The 11,648-nt window shown below is 44.7% G+C and overlaps 1 protein-coding gene across 2 annotated transcripts in view; it reads right to left on the minus strand.

The window, feature by feature from the left end:
* Window positions 1-11,648, minus strand: part of Tgfbrap1 (transforming growth factor beta receptor associated protein 1) — a 55,245-nt gene that overhangs the window by 18,652 nt on the left and 24,945 nt on the right. For both annotated transcript variants that reach the window (XM_026785660.1, XM_013351082.2), the window contains exons 2-3: window positions 7,858-8,559; window positions 1,447-1,641 (exon numbers count right to left, since the gene is read on the minus strand). In XM_026785660.1, coding sequence (XP_026641461.1) covers window positions 1,447-1,641; window positions 7,858-8,545 — 883 coding nt within the window. In that variant the 5' untranslated portion in view covers window positions 8,546-8,559. The remainder of the gene's footprint in view (window positions 1-1,446; window positions 1,642-7,857; window positions 8,560-11,648) is intronic.

Here is an 11,648-nt window from a genome sequence, read left to right on the forward strand (position 1 = left end):
GGAGCCTCTCTGCTCCCATATAAGGCAGGCAACATTGGTCTGCTCTATGTCAGTAAGCCCCATGCAAGTCTGCACCACTCAATATTCAAAGTCCCACAACCTGAGCATACGGTCAGCCTCTGTATCTGCAGATTACACATCCACAGCTTCTGAGTCTGTAGGTTCAACCCACCAGGGATAGAAAATATTTGGGAAAGTCTGTAGTTGAACATGGGTAGATTGGTTTTTGTCCTTATTTCCCAAACAATAACTGAAGTAACAACTGTTTACATTGCATTTGCATGGCTTTAAATAGTATAAATCATCTAGAGATGATTCAAAGCCAACAGGAGCATGCATGTAAGTTCTATGAAAGGACCAAAACATCCGCCTGTCTATGTGTGTACCAAGGGATGTTACTCCAACTCGTGAGTCAGTGCCTACTTGGACCTGACCCCAGTCGGGGTGGGGGCTACACTTCTCAGTAAGGTTATACCCCAGCATCTCAGATGCCAGGAAGGTAACATTTAGAGGATAAAAAGATCTTTAAATGGCAAGTACAAGGAATGAATCTAGATTAAAAATACTCAAAGCCATTCATTGGACATGAATATGGGCGGGCTAAGAGATGGTACTATGGAGGTTTGTGCTGAGGAAGGTCAGTGTCTTCCATTGACTTAAGAACAATGCTGCAAAACACAAAGAACACTTCCAGTCTAGATGAAGGGACTATGGCTATTCATTCAATCTCTCTGAATGTTTTAAAACGTTCAAAATGGAATGGAGGGAAAGTGAAACTGATGCACACGGCACTTCAGCCACTTGCCAACTATGCCCAACCACATTGCTGCCCCACCCCCACCCCCACCCCATATACACAGACATACCAGGATTCACTTGTGGGAGCTCTTGTTCAGATACTCCCTTTTCTCTGACAGACGGTTCTGCATATATCTGCTTGGCTCACTCCTATCTATCCTGACATTAATTATTACCCTCAGGAAGCCCTCCCTGGTTTCTCCAGGAATCGGTTCTCTTTTTGTACTCCCCAGGGGGCCTATTCCATCTCCAGGCAAGTCTTACACTGCTGTGGCTCTTTACTGAAATGCCTGCCATCCCCTTAACCTTACTGTTCCTGAAGCACAGAAACTGCTTTGCAATGACTCTCTTCTTCTTCTTAAAGACTTATTTCTTGTGTGTGTGTGTGTGTGTGTGTGTGTGTGTGTGTGTGTGTGTGTGTGATGCACACATACAGGTGCACACATATAACTGTGAGCAGCCTGGTGTACTGAGAATCAATCCTCTGCAAGAGCAGCGAGTGCGCTTAACCGCAAGGCATTTCTCCAGCTGTTTGTGTATCTTCTCTCAGTATAAGGCCCAGCTCCTAGTGCATCCCCAGTATCATTTATGGTAGAAAGACCACTAGGTTTGCAATGAAAATGCTGTTAAGGTTTCTACAACAGGTACCTTCAAAGTCCTGCAGGATGTGGCCTTCTTTAAAGGGCAGGGTCTGTTTCTGCTGCTGATCCAGCATGCTGTGAACCGTGATGAATTCGTCATCGAGTGCTATGACATAGGGGAAGCAAACAGCCGCCCCAATCACATTCTCTGACCAGTGCACAGGGGCACGCTGGGAAATCCCGGCCACGGTGGCAAACATGCCTAGAAAAATAGAAAAGAGATGTCTTCAGATAACTATGAGGTATTCTTTGCTACAGAAATGACAGGGTGAGAAGTCACTCACTCACTCCGGGCTTGCATTTCAAAGACAATAACAGAATATCCTCATGTGCAAAGAACCATGTATGACTTATCACCGTGAAGAGAGCTACCCTATTCAGAATGCCTATCATGTCTGCTTCTAATTACAAATGAGATCTTAAAATATTTCCACTGAACTCACGTACGCATGTATAAGCGACATGTTCCCCACATGGAAAGAAAACCACTCAGGAAGCGTGACAAGTTTTCTTCCATGCCACCTAGTTTGCCTCTATGCGTCAAGCTCTTTTTCACACACTTGGTCCACATGTATCCTGAGCACCTACTATGTGCCACACACTCTAAGAGGTCTTTCAGAAGCTGGCTGTGCTTTGGCGTGAGGTCTGAGCCCTGATAGTTGGTTTTACCCCTTTATCACTGAGAATGTATATGCGCTATAAGAACACATATGCTATAACACAGAGAAATGGCTTTTTGTACTCAATATACTGTTATAAAGCCTTTGTCCTTAGAAGACTTGTGACAGTTTATCTATACTGTACCTAAGGCACTGAGATTAGGGATTACTGAGATGAATATTTTCACCGAGGGGTCAATCCATTTTAACTTTAACTTTAGTTGTTTGCAAAGGAAGCAATCCAAGGGCATCTGCGATAACAGGGGTGGGAGAGGAGGCAGGTATAGGAGGGGCCAAGAGCCCCATTGTTTTGGGTCTCTGCTGAGGCAGCACATTCCAGCAGGAGCGTGACAATGCCGCTTACCTCCTGAAGCAGGAAGCAAACAAACAAAAGTGGGGAGGGAAGAACCTAGACCTCTCAGTCCTTCCCAAGGTCCATCCACCCTAAGATTTCCTCCAGAGTCCACCTCCTAGAAAGTGCTTCTCAGTCTGCCAGCTGCAACCACTTTCACAGGGATATTTACATTACAATTCATAGCAGTAATGAAATTATAGTCATCAAGTAGCAATAAAATAATTTTATGGTTGGGGGTCATGACAACATGAGGAACTGGATTAAGGGGTCACGGCGTTAGGAAGGTTGAGAACCACTGTCCTAGAGGCTCCCCCATTTTCCACTATCACCACAGAGACTAAATGTAACAGTCTTATGACGTTGTTTACTCTTTTTTGTTCTTTAGGGGAGCCCGCCACCCAGCTCCCAAATGAATCACACACAGCCTTCTTACTTAGAAACGTCTGGTCTTAGCTTGACTTGTTTCTTGCCAGATTTTCTTAACTTACGTTATCCCATCTACCTTTTGTCTCTGGGCTTTTCCCGTTCTCTTACTTCTGTAAATCTTTCTCTTACTCCATGGATTGCTGTGTAGCTAGATGACTGGCCCCTGATGTCCCCCTCCTTCTCTGGTCACTTCTTCCCTTCTCCCATGTGTCACCCCCAGATTTCTCCTTCTAGTCTCTCTGCCTGACAGCCCCACCTGTCCTTTCTCCTGCCTTGCTACTGGCCATTCAGGTCTTTATTAGAACATCAGGTGTCCTAGTCAAGCAAAGAATCGCAGCTTCACAGAGTTAAACAAATGCAGGATAAATAAAAGTAACACACCTTAACATAATATTCCCCAACAACTAAGACTCTAACACAGAGACCCTCTGGGTGACACACATCCTGATCCCTGCAAACAGTAATGCCCGTGTATACAAACAGCATCAGAAAACACTGAGGGAGTGAAGCACAGCTACGAATGAAGACCAAGCTGGGGTGTTCGTGCTATCATTGGAAGTCAGCCGAAGAGACCAAAAGGGACAGGGAAAAATGACCAGCAGAGCTGGTAATGGTGATGCCACCTCCACCAAGACATGAGCTAAATACAAACTGGCAAAGGGATGAGCATGAACGATCCCAGAGAGTCTGCGAAATTCTGGGTGAAGAAGCCATGCTCTGAGCTCGACGACATGGAGCCTCTCAGCAATGCCAGTCAGGGTCACTGCACCTACCCACTCAAAGGAATCACACAGTGCATTGGTCCTGGCTAGTGTTTCTGACATAAAGAGGGCAGAAGCCAGATGCCAAGAACTACGGCTTCTGCAGTTTCACCAGAGTAAAGGAGCAGAGCCCTAACTGGCAAATGAGAAGATCAGTGAAGCCAGACAAGTACCCCTAGGAAGAAGGTATTAACTAGACCACTGCTAAGTGCCCCAGCTAACTCTCTTCTGCCAAGCAGTCGATAAAGTCTGTTGCTTTTATACTACTATAGGAGCCCAAGCGTTGCTGGTATACCGCATGAGAGATTTGGGAAGGGCACACCAACTTTAAAATTATTTATTTTGGTCATGCTCTTTCTAGGTTCAAGCCCACCAGTGATCTAAGCACAAGCTGAAGAAGAGCCTACACAACATGAAGGGCAACTGAATTCTTTCCCTTGTCTAAGAAGTGCCATCAAGGGGTATAGCTAAAGTATTATAAAAAAAATTTGGTAAACTTGCCTTACAAAAGGCCAAGTATGATCTCTTATGACATCAGTGGTCACAAGTTACACTCAGGGAAAAAGGCAGAAGAAAAAAAATAAAAATTAAGTGTCATGCTGAGAGGTGGGTGCATTGATTATAATCTCGGTAGTAATTTGTCTGAACTCTTAATTTCTGAAATCATGTAATGATGCTATTTGGAGAACCTATAGCTACAGAAGGTGTATGTAACAGACCTTACAAATCTTTCTATGTGCTTACAACCACATTCATTACAAACAGAAAGACAACTAAAAGTAAGTTGGTTCATTTAGCGTAATGCTCATGTAGATGAGACATAGAAAATTTGGGGGAAATGCACCCAAAAGATGACTATCCTTTCCCTTTAATCTAACACTATAACCAAGAAAGGAGCACAGGACTCTAACAGTTTCCCTGTGAAGCCTTCAGAACCAGAGTTAGGGCTATACTAGAGGACAGGCAGAACACAATGGGAATTCCAGATACATACCCAGGGCCTGAGTAAGTTAGTGTCTACTAACGGCAGCCACCAAAATCAGTGACAAAACGGACTCTGCCAACAGTTTATGGGCATAGTGAACAGTCTTATAAAAAACATAGCAATTGAACCACTTCTTTACACGGTGAGACATGAGACCATATAGGTGATATCAGAAAACACAGATGACTTTGTCTATAAACTCAAAGACAGAGAAGCCTCCTAAGTACAAATCAAAATCATAAAGTAATAACTTAAAAGGCTGAAACATTAGATTATATAGAACTTTGTAAAAAGAGATTTTGCAAGGCAAAAATTAGAAACAAATACCTAAAAAGTGGAAGAAATGTTGGCATCTCAAATGTATAAAGAATACCAAACAAAACAGAGGGTTTGGTGTAGGGGAGGGGTTCAATGACATGGGCTTGGCATGAATGAGGCCCTGAGTTCAGTCCCTAGCAGAATAAAAAAAAATTAAAAATAGATGACAAAACAGGTAATCCCTATTAACCCAAGGAAGCAGAACAGACTCTTAAACATGAGGAATTCTCAATGTTGTTCATAGGGAAATGGCTATGCTGCCAAAGACACAAATTTGGCAGTATATTCTGATGGCCAAGCCTGGGGGGAAAGCACTGCCATGTCACCAGGGAGAATATAAAGTAACCCTTACTAAAGGAGACATGGTAACACTCAGCTCAGCTCACATGCATTCTCAGTGTAAATCTGCTGAAGTAGAAAACAAAATAATGGTAAACAAAAAGCAAATAAGCTACCCAAGGGAGGAGGCTAGATGTGGGCAGGACACAGGCTAGATCCGCTGTGGGGATCTCTATCAGGGAGTCCTTGCAGAAGGACAGAGAGAAAACCTTTGTGTGGTGGGAAGACGACACTAAGGTACACAAGAATGACCCTAACTGATCTTAGGATGCAGTTATCCTAAAAGGTAGGGTTCCCAGCACTGTCCACTGACAAGGCCTAGAGAAAGTGGACAAGAGCCCCCGCACCCAGACTGCGGTCTGTAAGTAGCGGGGCTCTGCGGAGGAGGGGCTTGACACCAGGTCTGGAGCAAGACTGTGTGAAATGTGAAAACTCTCGGATTTCTAGAGACACAGCAAAGTGATTCAAGAATCTACCACGTAAGCTCACAGCGAGCACCGATGGAACTACAGGTACCTAACGGGACCCATGCGTTTACAATTAGGATCATTTAGTACTATCCCTAGTTGATTGATGAAGGAACCTTAATGTCTCACCTTGATTTCATACACAGTGCCTGGGAGATGCCAAGTGGCTAAGGAAGGGAAAGTTTGCTCCACAAAGGCATTCCCAGGGATATGTGAATCCCAGGGATATGTGAATCCCAGGGATATGTGAAGGGAAGAATAGACAGAAACACAATGCTGCCCATTGTCAGGCCTAATATGGCACAGGCCTAGGTCATCAGCACCCAATACCATCACAAGAGGGGAGAAAGCCATGCAAAACCCCCCAAGAAGTACCCACACTATGAAGTTTCTTGCTCCCTCCACAAAGCAAGCACACACACACTCACACACACACACACACACACACCTTAAATCTCCTAATTATCTACTTGCGGTCAACAAAGGTCTGAGGGGTCAAAGTGGCATGTTAAATGACTCTATGGGGATAAAACTATCGAAATTCCGGAGTGGAGGACACCATCCAACTTCTTCAGCAAAGGGAAAAGGAAAAGTTCAGGAAAAATAAAGAGAAGGAGGGACTTGAAGAATAAAATTTAACAAATCTATCAGCCAATTACAATGTTTGACCCCTCGATGGTAGTGACACAAGAAAACTGAAAACACAGCAACAAACCCAAACTACACAGACATTTTAAACACTTAAGCAGACATACCTGTGTGTGGCTACTACATATGGTAAAATAGGAGGACCATAAGGCATCTAAATGTACTGATGATGTATTGAGTATTTAACATATATGTTTTTTCACATGTCTATAACTTTGAACCACAGCAACATATTTACAGAAGAAGTGCTATGATGTCCAGAGCTGCTTCGAAACAGCTAGGGAGAGGACCGATATACAAAGGGACTGGCAGGGCTGAAAGCCAGAGAAAAGACCTGGTTTCTTTATGCCATGCTCATAGTCATATATATGTGCATGTGTGTTATACATTTATAGACTATATATTTACTTTTAATTAATTTATTTTAACAATATTTTAACATATCATATAATATGTAATTGTATATAAGCACATATAATTGGATACATAATATAACTGCGTATTTATATATGCATAAATATATAATCTATAAATATAAAAAATGAATATATTTAGTTAATATATAAATGATACAGAATAATTTACATAGCATATAAATTATATGTAAACACATATGGTTTATAGTAATATATAAATATGTATATACTCTTTCCATAATAATTTCTTTTTCTTTTTTTCTTTTCTTTTTTTTTTAAGAGCAAAAGACATTGGGACCAAGCACTTTCTTCTTCTCTCAAGCCATGAATACACATGGAAGAGTCTTGAATACACAGTCAAGTAAAAGCCAGTCTGAAAGGCCACATGTCATATGATTCTAACTATACATTCCATGCCAACTATGAAGACAGTACAAGGTAAGTGGTTGCCAGGAGGCAGGGCTGGGATCAGGGGGACTAGGTCAAGCCCAGGGAGTATAAGGCAGTGAAAGTATGCTGTTTGCTACCACAGGAGTGGTAAGTCACTACACATCTGTGCAACCTGTAAAGTGTACATCACCAAGAATGAGCCCTAATGTGAATTTGAACTCTGATTATCAATGAGGGTTCACTGGTTATATCTAAAATTCCATTCTGGTGGAAAATGGCAACCCATCCCCCCATTTAAATCTGATGGAATTTCAGCACGCATCCGTCATGCAGATCTGCTATGAACTGGCCACACATTTCCAGAGATGTCAGGCACTCATTAGTACAGTCATGTAACACATGCCATCTGGTCCTCAGTGAACTGCATGTGATTACTATGCCACCTAGTGACACTGAAGCCATCTTAACTGACCAACAGATCCTCCGAAATGTACAATGACAAAATCACCTAAGTATGTGTTTCTTAGAACTGTGTCAGTGAGTGACACATTTTGCTGTGGAACCCTCCCTCTCCCAAGGTGTATCCAGAAACCCTAAGACAGCAGGCAGGATGCAGGTGCCCTGATTGCAATACTGACTGCAGCCCCTCCTCACCCAGGCCTCCGGGGCCAGCCAGCAGGAACTCCTGTCTGCCTATCCTCTTGACAATGGGTGGCTTCTCCTCGCTGCAGTAGGGAAAGAGGTCCTGGGAAAGGCCTGTGCTGTAGTTCAGGATGATGTACTGTGTGGTCAGGGCCAGGCACAAGAAGTAGCCATCCACAGCCACAGCAAGAGGCTGCTCTGGAGTGGACACCTCCTTGACAATCTGTACTCGGTCCTCGTACACCAGAAACATTTGGACGGTCCTTCGCTTCACGGAGATGATGCACACTTCCACACAGAAGGGGTCCCCATTCACAGGGTTCTCGTTCACTGCAAATGTTGTGGCCCCTTTGATGCGGGCCCCTGAGGGGACTGGCTCCAGGTTCAGCATGTTAACCAGGGTTATCGAGTTGTCACAGAGCACCAGCAGCCTATTGAGAGCTGAGGCTGCACACAACTCATTCACGGGCTTCTTGAAGCCCAGGTGTCTGTGTAGCTGTTTGGTGGCAATGAATGAGGCCGTCCCTGTAGGCAAAGTCTTCTCCTCCAGCAGGAAGTGGTAGATGAAGCAGTCATTGGTGCCGACATAGAGATTCCTGCCACAGCACTCCACACACTCAATGCTGATGTGCTCTCTGTCACCAGTCAGCAGCTCCCGCTCCACTGCAGAGACCAAGGTGAAGGCCTTGATGTTCATCATGTCTACTGGGTGATCTGTGGGAAGACGGATAAAAATTTTCATCTTGGAGGAAGAAAGAAGCATAAACAACGAGCTGCAATGAAGACGCGCTGACTCCCCATCCCCCATTTCATCAGAAGAAAGAAAGAGTCCCCATAACTTGTCTCACTAGGAGGCTGGGGACCCCCGAGAAAGAATACACACATGTGCTTAGGATTACTTGCCGGTCTGCTCATTCCCAAGGGAGCTGCAAGCTCCACAGAATTTTCTCCATTGTTCCTGGGAGACACACCGCAGATAGAACACCCACCCACACCTACTCACATCCGCAGACGACCTGAGGGATACACTTCTGGAAAACGCAGGCAGAGACCTCACCAAGCTTCTTTGAAGTCTACAGTTACCTGCATGCGTGTTTAAGAGAATAGTCGGAGCTACGTTCTGAATCCCTTTGTGCTCTCTGAGAGCCTATCCTGTCAGCTTCAGCTCCACACTTGTCTCTAGGAATAAACACGCCCACACTGAGTAACAAAGATGAGCCTCCAGTCTCCCATCCTGCAGGTGGTGAGATGAGCTGTTCCTAGGCCTGGGAGTGGGTCACTGGACGGCAGTAACGCACAGCCTCATTGTAAGAAACACACCCTGGGCTTCCAAGGGTCTCTTCTGACATGGACTCTGGTTTCACATTCCACAAAGTCAGAAGCAGGACAGCCTTCCTCAACTTCTCAGCTTCCAAGGACAACTCTTAACTCCTGTGAGGCAGGGACCCACAGGTTTAGACAGAATAGGAGGCTGACAGAAGTGACAAGGACATCATCAGGTCAACACAAGAAAGCAGCCTCTATCACATTGAGCTTCTCAGAGATGAAATAGGATCACTTTATGAGACATTAATTCCAGCTCTCTGACACATTCCAAGGAAGGTAGGGAGACCTCAGAAATTAGCTACTTCAGAGAAAGGGAGGACTCTTGTAACGCCTCTGATGCTTTTCCCCTCAAAGATTCTAGAGCAGTGGTTCTCAACCTTCCTAATGCTGAGACCTTTAATACAGTTCCTCATGTTGTGGTGACCCCCAACCATACAACTATTTCCATTGCTACTTCACAACTATAATTTTGCTGTTATGAATCATAATGCAAATAATTTTTGGAGATAAAGGGTTGTAATGGGGTCATAACCCACAAGTTGAGAGCCACTGCTCCAGAGTGTCACAATTTTGAGCACCCCTCCCCGACGGGGGCGATGGCAGGTGTTTTGCACACCCCTCCCAGACGGGGGCGATGACAGGTGTTTTGCATCAGACTGTGACTCCCTTCTGAGCCCACATGCCCAAGAGGGAGGCCTGTTTGTGGGAACAGACAGCTCTTTGCAACCACCTCCATCTCCTGAAGTGAAGCTGGAATGTCTCTCCCTATGTCGTGAGTTCAAACTTTATCTCCCTTGTAGTAGTAATGGGAGGAAAAATGACTCTGAGATTGAGACTTGAGGGTAAGGACCCTAGGTAAGGGCTTAGTGTCCCTTCTGCCGTGTGATGACATGGCAAAAGGTGGCCTTCCCTTCGTGATGGGCTCAACTGCTCTCGGCCCCCTCCCCCAGTCTGTTTTATTTCCCAACCTGGGCTCCAAAAAAGGAAACGCTACCACACTCCCTTCAAGGCTGTGGCTATCTCACTGCCCTCTACCAAAGGGCAGAGGAAAACAAACAAGAACCAGCAGGGGTAAGCTAGTGCACACCTGCCAACCAATGCAATCAGCGGGCCAGAGGTGAGCTACAAGTCTGAAGGGCTGCGTAGTAGGATCCTGTCTCACAAGGAAACATAAAGCAAAGCAAGAGCAGGAGAGGGAGAGGGGGAGAGGGGGAGAGGGAGAGAGGGAGAGAGGGAGAGAGAGAGAGAGAGAGAGAGAGAGAGAGAGAGAGAGGGAGAAAGGTGCACTGAGCCTACTTACTTCTGGCCCCCTGATGCGAGCCTGCAACCCCACCTACTAGGGAAGCTAAAGAGGGACGCTCACAGGTGAGGGCCTGTCTGTCTCTAGGCAACAGGACTTCTCACAGTCCTTGGGACAGCTGGAAGAACAACCCATATAGACATCTGCAAGTAATTTCTGGGACATCCAACTTTCTCTCTCTTTTTAAAAACAGCACTATCTATTTGTCAAGACCAAATAAAATTACCAGAACCCACCTAGACAACTTTTCCATTTAAATGCTAATGAATCAACCACAGATACTGAAATGTAGCCTTGGAGACAACTAAGTCAGTAAAAGCGGAAATAATACAAAAATACGTCTTCCTTCATTGGTTGATCAAGCAGGACTGCTGTTTAAAATGGCAGGATAAAGCGATTCTGCCACTTAAAATATGAATTGTTTCTCATGCTTTTGGGAAAGAATAGAGAAACAAGCTTTGGGCACCTACAATCACACTCCTCTTATTTAACTTCGTAGAGAAGGTTGGTATGTAATTCTAGTCTCCGTCTTCCCTCAGCATAGAGATAAACTATCCACATTTGCAGTGAAGAGTGCCAAGCAAAGCCAAATCCCTGCTGTTTAGTTGAGTGAAGGGGAGCTGGGAAGGGGAAGGAGCAGGAACAGTAAGGCAATTGTGTGTCTTATGAAAAAGCTGTAATTTTATGACACTTCAAAACAAATGCAAATGCAGTACTGTTTCATCATCTGCCAGCTCAAGTCTTGCTGACGGGAAATTTCCTACTAGAGGTCTTTAAAATTTAAAAAAAAAAAAAAAAGAGGCTGCACAGGTGGCTCAGTGGTTAAGAGCATTGGCTGCTCTTCCAGGGTACCTGGGTTCAATTCCCAGCGCACCCATGATGGCTTACAGCTCTCTACAGCTCCAGTCCCAGGGAAATCTGATGCCCTCATCTGGTCTTCCTAGGCATCAAGCATCACATGGTACACAGACATACATGCAGGCAAAATACTCATATACAAAGGAATACCAATATGACTTTAAATTAGAAGCCCACTCTTTTCTTTCCATGTTGCTGTCTGAATCCCCAGCCCTTTCCTTCCACTCCTAAGCACTGCAATTATTAGGCATGCTTCACCACACCTACTAAGAGCCTGCTCCTGTAGTTAAGCAATAATGTATCAAAAGCAAAACCGGAG

Source organism: Microtus ochrogaster, linkage group LG2, assembly GCF_000317375.1.
Source record: "Microtus ochrogaster isolate Prairie Vole_2 linkage group LG2, MicOch1.0, whole genome shotgun sequence".
NCBI classification, from domain to species: Eukaryota; Metazoa; Chordata; class Mammalia; order Rodentia; family Cricetidae; genus Microtus; species Microtus ochrogaster.